At 44.1% G+C, this 18,067-nt stretch overlaps 2 protein-coding genes across 5 annotated transcripts in view; one reads left to right on the top strand and one right to left on the bottom strand.

Annotated features, from left to right (window-relative positions):
- The window catches only part of RNLS (renalase, FAD dependent amine oxidase), a 205,707-nt gene extending 196,873 nt beyond the window's left edge, over window positions 1-8,834 (bottom strand). The window contains exons 1-3 of one of the 4 annotated variants that reach the window (XM_053311054.1): window positions 8,602-8,834; window positions 7,830-7,935; window positions 1,644-1,786 (exon numbers count right to left, since the gene is read on the bottom strand). In XM_053311054.1, coding sequence (XP_053167029.1) covers window positions 1,644-1,786; window positions 7,830-7,935; window positions 8,602-8,722 — 370 coding nt within the window. In that variant the 5' untranslated portion in view covers window positions 8,723-8,834. Of the gene's footprint in view, window positions 1-1,643; window positions 1,787-7,829; window positions 7,936-8,379; window positions 8,488-8,601 lie in introns of those variants that run through there. The other 3 variants (XM_053311051.1, XM_053311052.1, XM_053311053.1) reach the window with 3 other exon arrangements.
- LOC128351476 (lipase member K-like) overlaps window positions 1-18,067 on the top strand; it is a gene marked incomplete at its 3' end in the record, with an annotated part of 121,786 nt that overhangs the window by 29,712 nt on the left and 74,007 nt on the right. The window lies entirely within an intron of this gene.

Here is an 18,067-nt window from a genome sequence, read left to right on the forward strand (position 1 = left end):
GTATCAGGATTGATATCATCATCTCTACTGTTCAACATCTATATGAAATTGCTGGACGAGGTGACCCAGGGTATAGGAGCATGGAGTTTTTGGTATGCTGTTGGTATCCAGCTCTATATTTCTTTAACTGAACAGCTGGGAGCTAATGTCTTGGCAGTAAACCACTGTGCAGAGGTCGTTGTGGCCAAATGGATGAAGCTTAACAGTTGGAGGCTGAAGACAAAGGTAATAATGCTGGAAAGGCCAGATGCTCTAGGAGGAATATTATCTGTAATGGAATGGCTGGCATGGAAGGGTTACTATTAACTCAATGGAGGCTGAGGTTGCTTATGGACCCAATATTGTGTCTGGAGGGCCAGGTGGCTAGGGCATCTTACATCAATTATGCTGACTATACTCCTGCTTGGAGAAGCTGGTTCTTGCCATTGTTTTCCATTCCTCTGCAATATGCTGGGCTGATTATTATAACATGGCCTATGTCAAACTGTCCTTTAAGCAACTCAGCAGCTTCAACTCATGCAAAATTCTGCTATTTATCTTCTGGAGTATATGGTGAATCAGGAGCATATACAACCAATTCTGTTGTGATTGCACTGGCTGACATCCTGACTCAAGCAGTGTGGATTCACCAGCAAGATGTGTCCGTACAGAGCTTCCACACTGCTGCTGTGCTCACATAGGTAGGTAAGAGGAAATATTTTTGATGGTATTCTTTTCCTCCTGCACCTTTCGAAAATATGTTCCTGAGGATCACACAGTCCTTGAGTACATATATTCAGATTGCCCCCACTCCCCATGTGTGTGCAGTGGCTGTGGGTAAGCCTCCAGCTGCATTAAAAGCAACCTTCCATTGTGAGGATGGTGCTCCCACTGCATCCTTGCTGCATTAGTCAGGATGTCAGCCACTGGCTATTGATTAGTTTTCAGACTTAATTCAAGATTCTGGCTTAAATCTTCATTGTCAGGGGCCTGTGAACCTATGGATTATCTCTTCCCATATGTCCTCCCCACTCCACCACACACCAAGAAAATGGAGACTGAGTGCCTTGATTTGTGTATTCTATTATCATTTGAATTCAAGGCAACTTTAGCAAGGAATGAAACTTTTTTGATTCTGAAGCTGTGGAACGGCCTCCTGAAGGAGGTTTGTTAAAGCACATCTGTGATGGTTTTTAGAATGGGGTGCTGTTCCTTAAACAGCAAGTGTAGCAATTTAATTATGACAGAATATTGCCTAATATCTTCCAGTTTGTCCACTCCTCGTACCATAACTTGGTCAGAAGGGTGACTGAAAAGGGTCAAGGAAGAATGCATATAAGAGGATTAAATGAGATGTACTGTACATATTTTAAATAAACAAAAATTAAGAAAGGACAATTCCTGTCGTGGCATTTCTGTTTCACCATGCATTTTGTGTTGTATAGCTTGGCGGAGGGGGCAAGATATACATTAATAAGAGCACATACAAATGAACTGTAGGGAGTGATTATAAAAGTGCACTCTAAGTTTCACTAGAAGAAGGTCCCACTGTTTGTATGTCCTCACTGATTTAGCCCCATCAAGTTCCAGATATTTTTAATGGATAACCATAATTCTAAAGATAAAGTCAAAATACATCCGTGATAAATATGCCTGAAAATTACCTGACTCCTTTAAATAGTGCTTGACAATGGAAGACATTCCCTGAGGTGTTACAAAATTATCTGTTCCTTCTTTCACCACCATTCCTTCTACTGGGGCAGTCAATGGTCTCAGTACTCCATGAGTCAACAGATCTTCATAGAAGCTAAAAAACAAAACAAAAACAAAACAAAACTACCAAAACTACATCTTGGGGTTGGATTCCTAGTATTTCCTCCTCTGAACAGAGAGCCTCCATACAGAAATTATGCCTAACATCAGTTGATGACCTGTTGTCTACATGCATTTGTCTAATCCCTTTATGAAGCTAGTGGGTCATCACAATGTATCACTGCTTCTTATGTGTTGTGTATAAAGTAGTATTTTATCTTGTATGATACAATTCAATGGGAGTAAAGAAAAAGATTCTGTGATTCTACAGGAGCACAAGAAAAAGATCAGAACATTGTAGTGGGTGAGAATTCAGCTTCCAGGGGAAAATCAGCTTTTATGTTTTTAAAGGGAATTTTTTAGTACTTCTGACAAGAGAGATCCTTGAAAGCATGTGAGCAATTGAAAGGGGCACATTTTATCACATGTGGTGGAAGTGTGATATTAAATATGTTAGGGAGGGTTTTTTGGTGAAATTTCAAGAATTACAAAGCAGGAAATGATACCAAATCCAGCAACGGCACTTCTGTCTATATTTGAGGACCTTCACAAAGACTTATTTTATAAGGACATTATTATTATTTTATTGGTTGTGGCACTCCTAAAGATAGCTAATAGCAACTAAGATCAGTTGTAATTGAAGCTATGGTAACAGGGAGTTCAGTGCAACGCTTTATTAAAAGCACCGTCAAATGAAATTAGATCATCAAAAGGCTACACAGACAGATGCTTTTATTGCTGTATGATTCGACTTTATTTCAGATATCAGCAGTGCTGGGTTATCTGTGTGACTACCATCCACTCATATCAACTTCTGGAGGAATTGGATGAATGTTTGGTGAACATTTTACAGGCATTTGGACTTTTCATACTTGCTGTCTTAAAATACTTCTCCTAAACTTTTGTACTATAGACTCTTACAATGTTTCTATTGTTTATGGGAATTAGTTTTTTATTTTTAAATGGAGCACTTTAAAAAAAGAAATTATGTGAGTGATGTCTGCTGAGGCAGAGGGACAATTAACAGTTATGAGCCAGCGTGGTGTATTGGTTAGAGTGCTGGACTAGGAGCGGGGAGACCCAAGTTCAAATCCCCATTCAGCCATGATACTAGCTGGGTGACTCTGGGCCAGTCACTTCTCTCTCAGCCTAACCTACTTCGCAGGGTTGTTGTGAGGAGAAACTTAAGTATGTAGTACACTGCTCTGGGCTCCTTGGAGGAAGAGTGGGATATAACTGTAAACAAACAAACAAACAAACAAACAAACAGGTCTGCCATCAGGGGTTGGCCAACTTGGGCACTGATTTGAGGAGCCGAGGGCCACAAAAAGGCTCACAGTCACCCCTCAGAGCGAAAGATGGTGGCTGCTGAGAAGCACTACAAGTAAGGGCAGCTACACCAAGGTAAGCTGCCCCAAACTCTTATGAGGGCTTTCTTAGCAGAGTTTCAGAGCAATCAGCATCTATAATGCAATGCTGTGGTGTCTGCCAACACAGCTGCTCCACCCTCCCGCTATAACTAAAGGAGTTCATAGAGGTACTTAGTGCCAGTACTGACAGCTCATACACAAATTTCAGTGATGAGGAGGGGTGTCAGTGTCCTTGTGCCTTCCATAATTAAAGTAAGTTATGGAAAACAGTAAGGATCGCAGTATACATTAAAGTAAGAGAGAGCATGCCACTTGCTCAATTTATACAAGTCACAGAACTCTTCTTGATGCAAAATTTGATTGCCTGTTTGATTTTTAGCATGGAGTGTTTTCAGCCACTGTTAGAGAACCTATTAATACATTCATCTAGCCAATGAATGACTGCAACTCTCTGGTGAGGGAATGTGTTTGAGGCATTGTGCAAGCTTGGTGATTCATGTGTAGGCTTTACTTTTACTTTTTTCATTTCCTTTAATCAGGGAGAAGGAAACATAAATGAGACCCCCATGCATATAGGCCTATCTGTAAGTACACCACACACTAGCAACTTATATATAAGATATGGGGAAAGTGAGCTTTCTTCTTACCGGCACAGAGCAGCCATCTTCAGCTGCCTACATCCATGAGCTTGCCCTTACTTATTTATCGATTTTGTATACAACCCTAATCTTCCATCTCTGGGCGATTTACAACATAAAACAAGTTAACACACAAAAGTAAAAACTTAGCCACTTAAAACCAGAGTTAAAAATTAAAAAGCTTGGGTGAAAAGTCCTATTAGTCATATTTGTGAAAGATACACTATCCAGCTTCTCCTCACACATTTATTGTAACTTTCCGATTATAATACACTCCACCCCTTTAATAACTGTCTCAGTTCATTATGCATATAATACATGGACATACATATTTTAAGGAGGGGAGGGGCATTTTTACAAGTAATACTGTTTCCTAGAGCCGCTTCTTTCTTTGCCCTTTAGCCTTGCACTCTGCTCTCCTCTCCTGAAACCATTGGCTCAAATCAGCTCTGAATGATTGGACAATCTTTCCAGTCAGTGCTCCACCTGCCTCCACATCTCAATGTACTGTGTACTGTATAATTTAAGTGCAAGCAGTTCCTAACCCTGTCAGAAAGTAAATGATTTCTTACTTCCTGCTAAAGCAGGAAGGAGGAGAGCTGGTCTTGTGGTAGCAAACATGACTTGTCCCCTTAGCTAATCAGGGTCTGCCCTGGTTGCATATGAATGGGAGACTAAAAGTATGAGGACTGTAAGATATTCCCCTCAGGGGATGGAGCTGCTCTGGGAAGAGGTGAAGGTTCCAAGTTCCCTCCCTGGCTTCTCCAAGATAGGGCTGAGAGAGATTAAGAACAGCCCCGAAGGATCAGGCCCAAGGCCCATCTAGTCCAGCATCCTGTTTCGCATAGTGGCCCACCAGATGCCGCTGGAAGCCACAGGCAGGAGTTGAGGGCGTGCCCTCTCTCCTGCCATTACTCCCCTGCAACTGGTACTCAGAGGCATCCTGCCTTTGAGGCTGGAGGTGGCCCACAGCCCTCCGATAAGATTCCTGCCTGCAACCTTGGAGAGGAGAGCTGGTCTTGTGGTAGCAAGCATGACTTGTCCCCATAGCTAAGCAGCTTCTGCCCTGGTTGCATCTGAATGGGAGACTTGATGTGTGAGCACTGCAAGACATTCCCCTCAGGGGATGAAGCCGCTCTGGGAAGAGCAGAAGGTTTCAAGTTCCCTCCCTGGCTTCTCCAAGATAGGGCTGAGAGAGATTCCTGCCTGCAACCTTGGAGAAGCCGCTGCCAGTCTGTGTAGACAATACTGAGCTATATAGAACAATGGTCTGACTGAGGATATGGCAGTTTCCAATGTTCCTAAAGCATGTTATAGAATTTGTAGAAACAAGCAGTAGCTCTCCTTGTCCAGACAACTCAGGGACAAAGAAACGGCGAAGAGAAACACATGGTGGAACATGTAACAAAGAGTAATAATGATTTTACTTCATTTTATTTTAAAAGTTAGCTTTGCAAACAATACATGGGATCAAGTTCCCATGGCTCATTAATGTTCAAGTGCAGCAAACACAAGAAAAAGTGCAGTAAAAATTAGAAACAATGTAAAATGGTAGAGGGAGACAGAGACAAAATCATATTTCTGGTCATAAAGACTTCAATGACCCATCTTTCCACAAGTGGACAGATCATAATACTACTGTGGTCTGCACACAGGCAGTGACCTTGTGTAGTGCCCTTATACAAAACGATGGTGCGGCCACATTTGGAATACTGCATGCAGTTCTGGTCACCATATCTTAAGAAGGACATTGTAGAACTGGGAAAGGTGCAGAAGAGGTCAACCAAGAGGATCAGGGGCTTAGAGCACCTTCCTTACCAGGCATGGCTTCAACACCTGGGGCTTTTTAGCTCAGAAAAGAGACGATGGAGAGAAGACATGATAGAGGTCTATAAATTCACGCATGGTGTGGAGAAAGTTGATAGAGAGAAAAATGTCTAACTCTCACATAACACTAGAACCAGGGGTCATTCCATGAAACTGATTACCATGAAATTTAGGACTAACAAAAGGAAGTACTTTTTCAAACAACATATAAGCAACCTATGGAATTCTCTGCCACAGGATGTGGTGACAGCCAAGAGCCTGGATGGATTTAAGAGGGGTTTAGAAAAATTCATGGAGGACAGGTCTATCAGTGGCTTCTAGTCTGAGGGCTATAGGCCATTTCCAACCTCAGAGACAACTTGCCTCTAAATACCAGTTACAGGGAAGTAGCAGTAGGAGAGAGGGCACAACCAAAGCTCTTGCCTATGGGCTTCCCGGAGGCATGTGGTGGGCTACTGTGTGAAGCAAGATGCTGGACTAGATAAACCTTAGGCCTGAACCAGCAGGGCTTTTCTTATGTTCTTATGTCTAGACTGTAATGATTAAGTGGATGTGAATCCAACCCCAAAATAATGACTCATGCAATTATGGCATTATACTTGAAAATTTAAAATATCTAACGTTCTGGATGAGCATATATTCAAACCACACACAAGCTCTATCCAAAGTTTTTTTTTTTAAGCGGGGAGGAGACACCTTGTATTCATGTGCAGTGTCGCAAAAGCATACCCAGAAGATCTGCCAAGAAGTATCACCCTCCCTGCACTTCCCATGCTTATGGCATTTTTCTGAAGAGGCAAATACCATCGTGGGGCTTGCTCGCACACTCCCAGGATGCTGCACGCGAGTACAAGGCCCCTTTCACTCTCTGAACAGGGCTACAGAATACAGATTGTGATGTAAAATTATAAGCAGTGTGGAGAGACACACATTTTTCTCCCATACTCAGGATCTCACCCATTGGATCATTTGGAATAAACAAATGATCATAAAAATGATTGGCAGATCATTCAGAAAAGACAAAAAGGAAGTGCTTTTTGCAAATAGCACATGATTAATTTAAGGAATTTGAGTCCATCATATGTGGTAGTTGTCTCTAGGTTAGAGGGCTTTAAAGGGACTGGACACATTCATGGAAGATTTGGTCCACCAAAAGCTACCAGCCATGATAGCTAAATGGCACTTTCACCTGCTGCAGACAATCTTTCACTAACATGCACTATTGTGAGCTTTCAGAGCCATCAGATTCACATAGAATCATCAACTGATCAGGAAAAAACCAGCTTGGACTGCTCCTGTGCCCTAACAAAAGCTTGATATGCAGAAATCAGCAGGTGAAGCAACTGGCAGATAAGCATTTTCACCAATGAGAGCCTTGATATCATTTTTTGTGTGAGTATGATTATGCTGGAGCATCCAGAAATGTAGAGGGACAAAGCTTTTGTCACAAATATAACAAATGTTTCTATCAAATAGCCATAGCTTGAGTTTTTAAGTGCAAATCACAAATCTTGGTTAACTGAAGAGTTGTTCTGCGGGATCGGATGAAATTGATCCATCATCCTGTTTCCAACAGCACCTTGCCTAAGGTTACCAACTTCATTGTCAGCCCGACATTGTAACAATGTCTTTAATAGTATAGTACAATATAGCCGACAATGAAGTTTGCTACCCTAGGCTAGGTGCTGTTGTTAAAAGAATGATGGATCAATTTCATCTGATCCTGCAATGCAATTCTTCTGCTAACCAAGATGTGTAATTTGCACTTAAAAATGTAAGCTACTGCTATTTGATACAAGAATGTCTTAGATTTGTGACAAAAGCCTATGTGAGTCCCTCAGGATGCTCCAGCATAATCACAGGTATACAAAGCAACCTATGGCTTAAATATGAGCAAGTATGTGCAGAACTAAAGCAGTCTCCTAATTTATTTAATTTATAACTTATGCAAAGACAACACTGAAAAAAATACATACTGAAATTCTGTATCAGGTTCAATAAGAGATGATTAGTATACTTTCAGATTTTTGTTACTTCCACTCAAAGGGTTTTTCCCCTTCTTAAAAGTCACTTTACAAAATTTGAGATTTCATTCGCGGCTACTGAGCAGTAGATTTAAAGATCAGCAATAACCACCTGTTTGTATAACAGCACGAGCACGTTTCATCCTTGACATATCCCCCAAATGTTGTCACTCGCTTACCTTTGATGCTTTTCGGCATAATCCGGCACCCGCGTGACGTACTGGGCTCCTAGATCTACCGTGCATTTTGGATCGTGAAAGCCGCGGCTCGTGGCCATTCTTCCCCCTTAAAATCACGTGCATAGAAACAGACTTTTTTATATATAGCACAGCCGCGCGTGTCCAATCAGCTTCTTCCGTGGGACAAAGCTAAGCCCGAAGCGCCTAGTAGTAACTGGGTAGTGACAGGAGCACTATCAGCTCTTTGGAGGGGGCTGCAGAGTGCTCTGTTGCTAGCTGCCGGGTTAGCGATTGCTTTTCTGGTCTGCCAACCCACTACCAATTGCCATTGGAAGGGTTTGTTGTTGTTGTTTTAAATATGAAGCCGGATTCTGGGCAGGTTTACGCGGAAGCAAATCCCACTCAATTCAGTAGAACTTCTCAAACAAATGTCACTATCCTAAACACAAATAGGGAGTAAGCCTCATTGAATTTACTTCTTAATTGACAAACCTGTACGTGGCTGTAGGTAGGATCATCTCCGCACACTGTAATCTTTACGCGCACTTACCTGGGAGTAACTAAGTGGGCAATTGGGACTTATTTTTGAACAAATATGCCTAAGATGACGCTGTTAAGGTGGGCAGTTTTTGCAGCCGCTGTTGCTACTGCTTGGTGCGGAGCACTTTTGTAGGAGGAGGAGCTTGTCTGTCTCCCAGAATGATCCCACAGCCTGCCCTTTCACCCTACAATAAATGCAGCCCAAAGACCAGAGGGCGAGAGAGAAACCCACCTGCACCCCGGGCCTTATCCCAAAGCACGATGTGCAGGGGGCGCTGGGGAAACTCCTTGCGTAAAAGGGCGGCGCACAAGCTGCCTGTAAGTCCTGCGCCCACGATCAGAACTCGCGCCATGGCTGGAACCGGCTGCCGGCAGACGTGGACGGACACAGCAGCTGCGAAGAGGTGGGCGGGCGAGTGCTCGTTCCGGATCCTCCCCGTCTTCCTGGGACGTCTGTAAGCGGAAAAGCCGAGGCCGACTGGGTTGCCTCGCTTTTGGTGGCCGATAGAGGGAGGTGCACAGTCACCGGCTGGCTCTGTAGAGGCAGCGGGTCCTCCTTAGGGTGTTCGCTTGGTCTTGCTCTGCTGCGAGTACGGAGAGGAAGGTGTAAAGCGTCTTGGGGGGAATAACCTGTAAGGCCGAGAAGACTCCTTGGCAGTTGTAAATCCGGTTTGTCTAATACCACTCATCATCGTCCCCTTGCTAGCTCAAGGGACCGCCACGAGTAAAGAAGGTTTCAACCTTCTGCACATTTATCAGACAGTATGTGCTACTGATACACAGTGATGGTGGCTGACAGCCTTACTTCAGGAAGTCCGATTGAAATTTAATAATACTTTAGAATAACTCCTGAGTAATACTACTGAGTAATCTAGTCAGGAAGTTAGCCAGTTCTACTACAATTATATCCTATAGTGCTCGCATTGATCTTCGTATTTTTAAAATCTGATTGGAAGCGGCAGCATGTGGCCTGGCTCCTTAGCCCCCATATGTGGGGTGGGGTGGGGTGAGCTAGGGATTACATAAAGGTGAATCCTGCCCCCCTTTTTTCCTCTTCCTGGCTTGACCTCTGGGACTCCAAAAGAATGAAGAGATGAAATTTTGGAGAAAAAGGCCTAGGATGATATAAAACCATCGGAAAAGCTTTCTTAACAAGTCAGGCAGGCCCAAATGAAGCAAGACCAAAGGTGGGGGAGGGGACAACCCTAGTGGTGGAGGCCACTCACATGGGCGGGGTGGGCAGGAGGAAGGCTGGTTGAACTCACCTTGAGCGCTCTGGATCCTTTTGGTGTGTAAGCCATGCACCCTGCTCCTGGCAGCACAGAGCAACGGAGGCTGGGGCTGGTTTTCCTGGCTTCAGAATATCTCACAAGGCACCGCACAACGAACACGGTGCCTTGGGGAATGTCCTCTGCTACATGGAGCCGAGCACACACACAAGCCCAGCAGCTGGGTTAAGCGAGCGCTTGCGCTCTTAACCACGGCTAAGAGCCAGGCTTAGGAGTGGGGTTAGGCTGGGCCTAGGGATCCGTGAGGATAGGAAACATAGGAAGCTGTCATATACTGAGTCAGAAGATTGGTCTATCTAGCTCAGTATTGTCTTCACAGACTGGCAGCGGCTTCTCCAAGGTTGCAGGCAGGAATCTCTCTCAGCCCTATCTTGGAGAAGCCAGGGAGGGAACTTGAAACCTTCTGCTCTTTCCAGAGCGGCTCCTTCCCCTGAGGGGAATATCTTGCAGTGCTCACACATCAAGTCTCCCATTCAGATGCAACTAGGGCAGACCCTGCTTAGCTATTGGGTCCTGGCACTCCACATGAGCAGCCTAGCCCAGATTAGACTGCCCTAGCCTGGGCCAGGCTGTTCATGAGGGCAGCCTCGTGGAATTTTTTACTCCACACATTCTCAGTTATATACATATATATTATTTGCTAACTGGATAAGAGGCAGCTTTTAAAGGCAGAGGGAAAAGCAACTGTCCTTACTGAGGCTAACATAGCATCTCTCCAATGACTGTTGCTGGTTCTTCTTTTGTGTGTGTGGTGGTGGTGTTTTGTTTTTGTTTTTAAAGAATATGAGCACGTTTGGGACAGGGAATCATCTTTTGTTTTCTTTTGCTTTGTAAACTGCATTGAGTTTTTTTTTTGAAAGGTGGTGTGTGTGTGTAATAAAAAAAAACCAATAATATTCTAGATTTTGTTAACTGATAGATCCTAAGCAACTATTTTTCAAGACAAGGTAATTACAGTGCATCAGGTGACAGATAATGTTACATTGTAACTAGGTAAATATGGAGTAACTATTGCAGTCAAGAGCTTTACTATGCTGGTTCTCTGTCTCTTTAAAAACAAATGTAAGAATTGCCTTGGTAGATCAAACCATCTAGTTCAGCATTGTGTTTACAACAGACATATTTGGATACTCACTGGTAGATTATTATTTAGGTGATGGCTGTCTCTTGTAATTTATCTGCTGCATATTGGATTCAGCAGCACTACATTGGGCAATGTATGGATGCCTGGTTGCCTGTAAAGAGATGACAAGGGCTGATGCCAGTCATGGGATAAGGGGAACGGTTCGTGTGTGGATTGAAGGACAGGAAATAGAGGGTAGGAATAAATGGACAGTTTTCACAATGGAGGGAAGTAAGAAGTGGATCTTTACTGGGACCAGTGCTCTTTAATTTGGCCATAAATGATCTAGAAGTTGGGGTAATCAGTGAGGTGGTCAAATTTGCAGATGACACTAAACTACTTAGGGTAGTGAAATCCAAAACAGATTGTGAGGAGCTCCAAAAGGATCTATCCAAACTGGGTGAATGAGTGACAAAATGGCAAATATGGTTCAATGTAAGCAAGTGTAAAGTGATGTATGTTGTGGCAAAAACCCCACAACTTCACATATAAACTGATGGGTCTGAGCTGTCAGCTACTGGTCTGGTGGCTATAGGCCATCTTCAGCCCCAGAGGCAAGATGCCTCCAAATACCAGTTGCAGGGGAGCAACAGCAAAAGAGAGGGCATGCCCAAACCTCTTGCCTGTGGGCTTCTCGCAGGCATCTGGTAAGCAACTGTGTGAAACAAGATGCTGGACTGCATAGGCCTTGGGCTGTTCTTATATTCTTAATAATAGTGATGTACAATGGTCTGAAACATCGATGTCTGGTATCTGTAGCAGAGTGCTCAGCAGCGAGTGATGTATCTGTCTCTACCTTTAAACACTTGTCAGACATTCTGCTGAACATGCATACAGGGGTCTGTACACAACTGCACATTTTTGTGTGCTCATTTTAAAGGTGAGCATAGGTACTATCCATCAAATGCAGGATACAAATAGGAAGTGTACTACTATCCATGCATGGAATATAATATCTGAGTAGTTGTACTAGCATTCAGATTTGTATGTACATATTGTACATATTGTGCAGTCCTACCCATTGTCAGCTGAGATTCAAAGTAGGAGCTTCCTGGTCACCAGTAGAGCACTGATGCATCTTGTGGTCCCTGTCTCTGGTGCCTTTGGATTGGTTTCCCTACATCTTGGCTTGATTACTGCTTATGCTTTCCTCTTGGCTAGGGGTTTGATTTCCAGTTTGACCACTCGTAACTGGCCTCTGGATTTGACAAAGAGTAAGTAACTTGGAAGCAGCAGAGTGCTGCACAAAAAATCAGCATGAACCTAGGAGATGCCAGGCAAATTGACAGTGGAAATTGTGTGTTCTCATTGTGTGTTCTCATTGACCTCTGTGTTGAAGTGTGTTCTCATTGACCTCTGTGTTGAGCTCTCCCAGTAGGTCTCGTAGCTGCTCCAGGAGTACTGTGTCTGTTAGAAAGTAGTTGAGTGTGGCATACTATGGGAAGTTAGTGCTTGTGGAGAAGTGGAATGATATTGAGAGTGATGTCCATAGGGTTGTGGTTGAAGCAGCAAAATGCACAAGCACTGAAATGAGACTCGGGCAAATATGATCTCCCTATGGCAATCACCTACTTGACCTATTTGGAGAGGAAGCACAGGAGGAACGCCATTTATAAAGCATGTTTACAGTGTCAGTCTCATAGATGTAGGTTGCAGTAACTGAGTAGCACACATGAACTCTACCACAATGCCCAAGATACGAAAGCAGACCAACACCATGTGCAGTCACAGTCTGGTAATCAATCTGAGAATTCCCTGGAGGTCGAATGCCTATCAGTAAGTGTGACATTGTTTGGGCTGCACTACGTGTATACAGAGAGGCACACAAATGCAAACATAACTTTGGTGCTTCATGGCTTGCTCACCAAACATGAATTTGCCAACAAGGACCTCCTCCTGCCACCACTCAAAACACAAAACAAACCACCCCAACCCCCTCACCCCAAAACTCCAATGTTTATTCCTCAGTTGGGATTTGTGTTGAAATTTGACCCTATGGACATTTGAACCTCTGGATGTGGAGAAATAGGAATAAAATGGCTGCAATGGAAAAGGGAGTAACACAGCACAGCAAGTCAGTTACTGAAGTCCTATGGCTGCTTGCTCAGTCCTTTCTCTAGTGGCTCTATAATATCCTCAATAGTTATCACATTCTTCAACACTGGGAGTTCCAGTCTCAAGAACAGGCATCACATGCTATTTCATGGATTCTTGTGCCAGAGGATATCCAAAAACTCTTAAGCTGTAACATTCCCTGCCTTGATGACAGAAAGAAGTGAGGCTGGGCCTGCCTACAGCCTCTGGAGATCATTAGATACTTAAAGGTTCCAATCCAAAGTAATGCAAGGTAGGAGTGTGCAATTCGGGTTTTCGGTGATTCGGTTTGGGACCCGAACCGAATCACCCCCGTTCTGTTCTGTGCCTGAATCTGGGCCACCCGAATAACCCCCGATTCGGTTCGGATTTGGATTAAATCCGAATCTGAATCGATTCGGGAAAGAAAAACGGGTCCCAGGGGCAAAATGGTGGGGTGGGGTGGTAGTGCCTAATGGTTGGAGGCTACCACCCAAATTTCAGGGGAATTGGGCAAAGGGCTGGTTTTTGGGGGAAATTTTGAAGTTTTAGTGTCTTTTGGGCAGTTCGGGGGCATAGCGTGGGATCTGGGCAAAAAGAGTGGGGTGGGGTGGTAGTGCCTAATGGTTGGAGGCTACCACTCCAATTTCAGAGTGATTGGGCAGAGGGCTGTTTTTTTGGGAATTGTTGAAGTTTACGCGTCTTTAAGGTTTTTCCCCATAGAGAAGCATTGAGGTGTCAGCAAATGGATAGCTTCACGCGGGGGGCAAAGGGGTGGCCTAGAGCAGTGTGGGGTTGGTGGTAGTGCCAGGTAGGGTCAAGGAAGCTACCTGAATTTTTTCAAAGGATTTGGGCAGAGGGCTGATTATTGGGGAATTGTTAAAGTTTACGCGTCTTTAAGGTTTTTCCTCATAGGGTATACATGGAGCTTTCAACAGCCCCATAAGTGCACTTGGGGGGTGCTGGGGTGGCCCAGAGCGAGTGGTAGTGTAGTGCACATAGGGTGCCAACCACCCCCATGGGTTTCTAACCCATGGGGTACAGAGTTCTGTTGTTTCAGAGGTATTCTGAGTGTGGATTCTATGATAGCAAATTAGATTGGATTCATGGTGTTTCATTGAAAATCTCATTAGCTATCATAGAATCCACACTCAGAATACCTCTGAAACAAGAGATTTTTTATTTAAATCGGATTTTTTTAATTTAAATCGGATTTTTTTTATTTTTATCCACCCTGCTAGTGATTTAAATCGTGATTTAAATAGTTATTTAAATCAGTTTGATTTAAATCAAATCCACCCTGGTTCTATCACTTTGTTTCAATATGGTAAAAATTGTTCTAATTTTTATTTTTTTAAAAAGCACACCAATATTTTCAAATTAGAAATCATTTGTGAGATGTGCATAGAATTTCTGACATTTTTTCACCCATGGTATGTTTGTCTCTCTTTTTTTTTTTTTAGTTCTTACTGATAATTTATTAAACATATTTCCAGAATACAACATTCAGAATAACAGTCACAATTTATAGAGAGAGAAAAAATCACTCTTCCCCACCATCCTACCTTATTACAATTGTCCCCTTGAATCACGAATCGAATGTAAGCCCTCATCCAATATACAAATGCATACGTAAGTCTAATATTTTCTCTCCATGCCCCCTCCAAAAATGGTTTGCTGGCTAAAATTTTGAGAGGATTATAGATTGCATTTATAGTAATAAAAATAAATAGAAGTTTCAAAAGTGCACTAGCTTTTTAAATGTAGTTTGGGGCCTTGTTACTGTTAACTCTAGCTTGCAAGGCTTATTATACAGATTTTCTGGTCTACACTGGTAATTTAATAATCTCCAGCAGAGGGGAGTATTGTTCTTTTAGAATTGCTCTGCCCAGCAACAGTGGTGCTTCAGCCAATGCCATCGCTGACAGCTTGGTACAGAGGAATGCACCAAAAGCATATACATTTCTTGATGGTTTCCTTAGGTTTATGTTCTTCTGAGATCATTTTTCAGGCTGAAATGATTAATTGGTTTGATTTCTGGCTTGCATGAAACACTGCTCACATTTGCATGTAACATGAAACTGGAGGTCTCCAGAACGGTGGTTAATTTTTCTAACTGTGAATCACATCGTAAACATTCATCCAACTGTAGTACGGCAACTTCCAATTTCAGGGCAGGGGAGCATCCTGGTCTGCTGAGGCCATATCCCGGCAAGCTCTGTAATACTCATGTTGTCAGACTGTGGGCAAGGTGTCAGCTAGGGATGCGCATGGAACCGGGCGAAGGTGTGTGTGGGCAGGGTGCATCTTTAAGGGCAGGGGAGGGTGCACTTATCCCTCTCTCCACTTTTCCTCCACCAGTGCTCCATTTTCTTAAAGTCCATCAGGGCGGCAGTGTACCTCCATGCCACCCCATTGCCCCCTTTACCGGAAGTAGCCGGAAGTATCTGACATGCCTGTGGCTGGCACGCGCAAGCACATCAGCTACTTCTGGTAAAGGGGGCAATGGGACACCAGGAAAGTATGCTGCCGCCCTGATGAATATTAAGAAAACGGAGCGCCAACGGTGGGAAAGCAGTGGGAGGGGGTAAGTGCTTACTCCAAAGCAGTCCATGCAGACCCAAACATACTCCTGCCCCCATGGCTGCTTGCTGCCAGAGAATTAGTACTCTCATGAAAGGGCCAGTCTACTGGGAAGGAGTACTCTTGGCCTTCCATCAGACTGTGCGCTCATCAGTTTAGCTTACCCAACAAAGGAGGCTCTGCTTTTGTGAGGCCCCCACTCCCTCTGGTTAAAGATAGAATTTTTGCACAGTTACCCCCTTCTCTCCAGGGAAGCCTTTCGTGCACCCAAAAGAGATCTTGATGCTCCCTGTGTCAGACTGTAGCCACGCCACGTGTGCAGACTGAGTTAACACTGGGTGCAGGAATTTCATTCAAAATTCCCAGGTTCAGACTGGCATTGCTCCATATCTGGTGGGAGCCCCTGGTGGCGCAGTGATAAAAACTGCCGCCCTGTAACCAGAAGGTTACAAGTTCGATCCTGACCAAGGGGCTCAAGGTTGACTCAGCCTTCCATCCTTCCAAGGTCAGTAAAATGAGTACCCAGAATGTTGGGGGGCAATATGCTAAATCATTGTAAACTGCTTAGAGAGCTTCCAGCTATAGAGCGGTATATAAATGTAAGTGCTTTTGCTATTGCTATATCTGCTGCCATGGGGAATCATGGGAGAGGTGACCCTGATTTCCAATAACTCTGGAGGAATAGGGTTCCCATTCCAGGCACAAACAAAGTTGGATATGTTCAAATGTGCAGGTGGGCTGGCAGAGGGCACACTTCTTCTTGGCAGCAGACACCAAGATAGGGAGACCCATCTCCACAACTTTTTAAAATAAAGCAACCTGGCTGGGCAGCATCTGCCGTCTGGATCCCATGTCCTGACACTCTTGTGGGAGAGTGGTTCATGGGAGAAGGGGGATTGCCCTCACACATTTTTAGAAGATAGGCCTGACACCCCTGTCCCCACAGCCTGACACCCCTGTCCCCACAGACGGTTCTTCTCATGAGTTGTGAAGGAGTATCCCCATGGCCTTACACTCTCAGGAGTGAGTGGTCCGCTCTGGAGCAGCATCCATCATCATTGCATATGACAAATCATTCCTTTCACTGGAGGCAGTGGTGATCCTACTGCCTGACCCTTCTCACGTCTAAGCCTAGGGACTGCACAGGTACCTCCAAGGGGAAGGGACTGGGGCCCCCTTCCCCAACATCATTATACAAAAATAGACCTTAGCCATTCAAGAATCCCTGGTTGTGGCTGCCTTTTAAACCAGATTCCGGGTATTGCCACCCTCCCATATGTTTCAGTCCCAGCACTTTAATGGAGTTGCCCTGCCAGTGTTGCCATCTTGAAAGGGTGTGCTTGTGAACATACATCATTGTTGCTTCATTTTGGAGGATCAAAGCACTTTGTGCCCTTCTTGTCATCCTGTCCCCTTTCTCTTCTGCTTTCCAGGATGGGGGGAACAAGGGACAGAGTGGGAATGCCCCATGCGACTTTGCCGTCTGACAGGCTTGGGCTGGGATGTGGTGGCATCCCTGTTGCTTGGCAACAGCTTTGTTGGATCGGAGACAGAGGGGTTGGGGTAAGTACTTGGAGAGGAGGCCAGTGAGAAGTGCCACAGACATGGAGCGGGTGTGATCCCAGGTGGGTCTGCACCACTATCTCTATTATTGCAGCCCCAGAAAGCCAACAAAACCACAGTTATGGTGCCGTCTGCATTCAGACAAAACACTACCACCACCAAACCTCTGGTCAGGGCGGCAAAATGTGTTACAAACTGAAAGTTCAAAGTGGAGTTTGGCGAGGCAAACTGGAGGTCGCTTTTGCTGCAAAACCATGATTGCACGCATTTAAACATAATGGAGTTCCAACCTCTGCCCTGTTTAACTGTAGCTTTGAATTATGTGCAAATGCAGCTTCAGTGTAACTGATCTGCAGAACAGTTTTGGATGCACATTAATTGTAGAACATAGGGTCTGTTCAAAGAACCCTCTCTCCTATGCTTAAGTTATTTATTTTAGGCATGTACATCCTGCTTTTTGAATAAATACCATAAAGCAGCTTACAGCAAAACAGAGTAAAATGTGTCATAACATTCCTTTCCTGAAGAGTAAGGTCTTTACCTTGCTTTTAAAAACAATTAAAGTGGGAGCTGGAGATATCTCAACAAGCAAGAGACTTCCACACAAGAAAGAGGGTTAGCAAACCAGTGTGAGGGGAAAGGATTAAGTAGTTTCTCTCCCAACACCATTTCCCTAATCTAGTAATGGTGTGGCCCAAGGCTGCTTTGAATTTAAAACAAACAGGACCAAGAGATGCAATAGTGGATCTTCCGGGGTCATCTCCAATTTGGTATTGAAGCTACTGTACAGCTACAGTTACATTTACATTACTAAACAAAGTTATTAATTGTCAAATCTCCACCCCATCCCCTGGCCTAGGAGCTCTGCTTTTGCTGACTTCATGAAGTTGGGCACTCTTTTACACCTGCTGTTCACAGATCTAAAATACACAGAGCCTCTTCTCATGATCAGTGAGAAGGGCTCCAGAGCAGGCTGCAGGGAAGGCGGGTAATACTTAAATACATACATACATACATAATTATTTGGTCCTTGACCAGCAGTTTTACAAATACAGATGTTACAAACA

The sequence above is a fragment of the Hemicordylus capensis genome, chromosome 3 (genome assembly GCF_027244095.1).
Source record: "Hemicordylus capensis ecotype Gifberg chromosome 3, rHemCap1.1.pri, whole genome shotgun sequence".
In the NCBI taxonomy this organism is placed as follows: Eukaryota; Metazoa; Chordata; class Lepidosauria; order Squamata; family Cordylidae; genus Hemicordylus; species Hemicordylus capensis.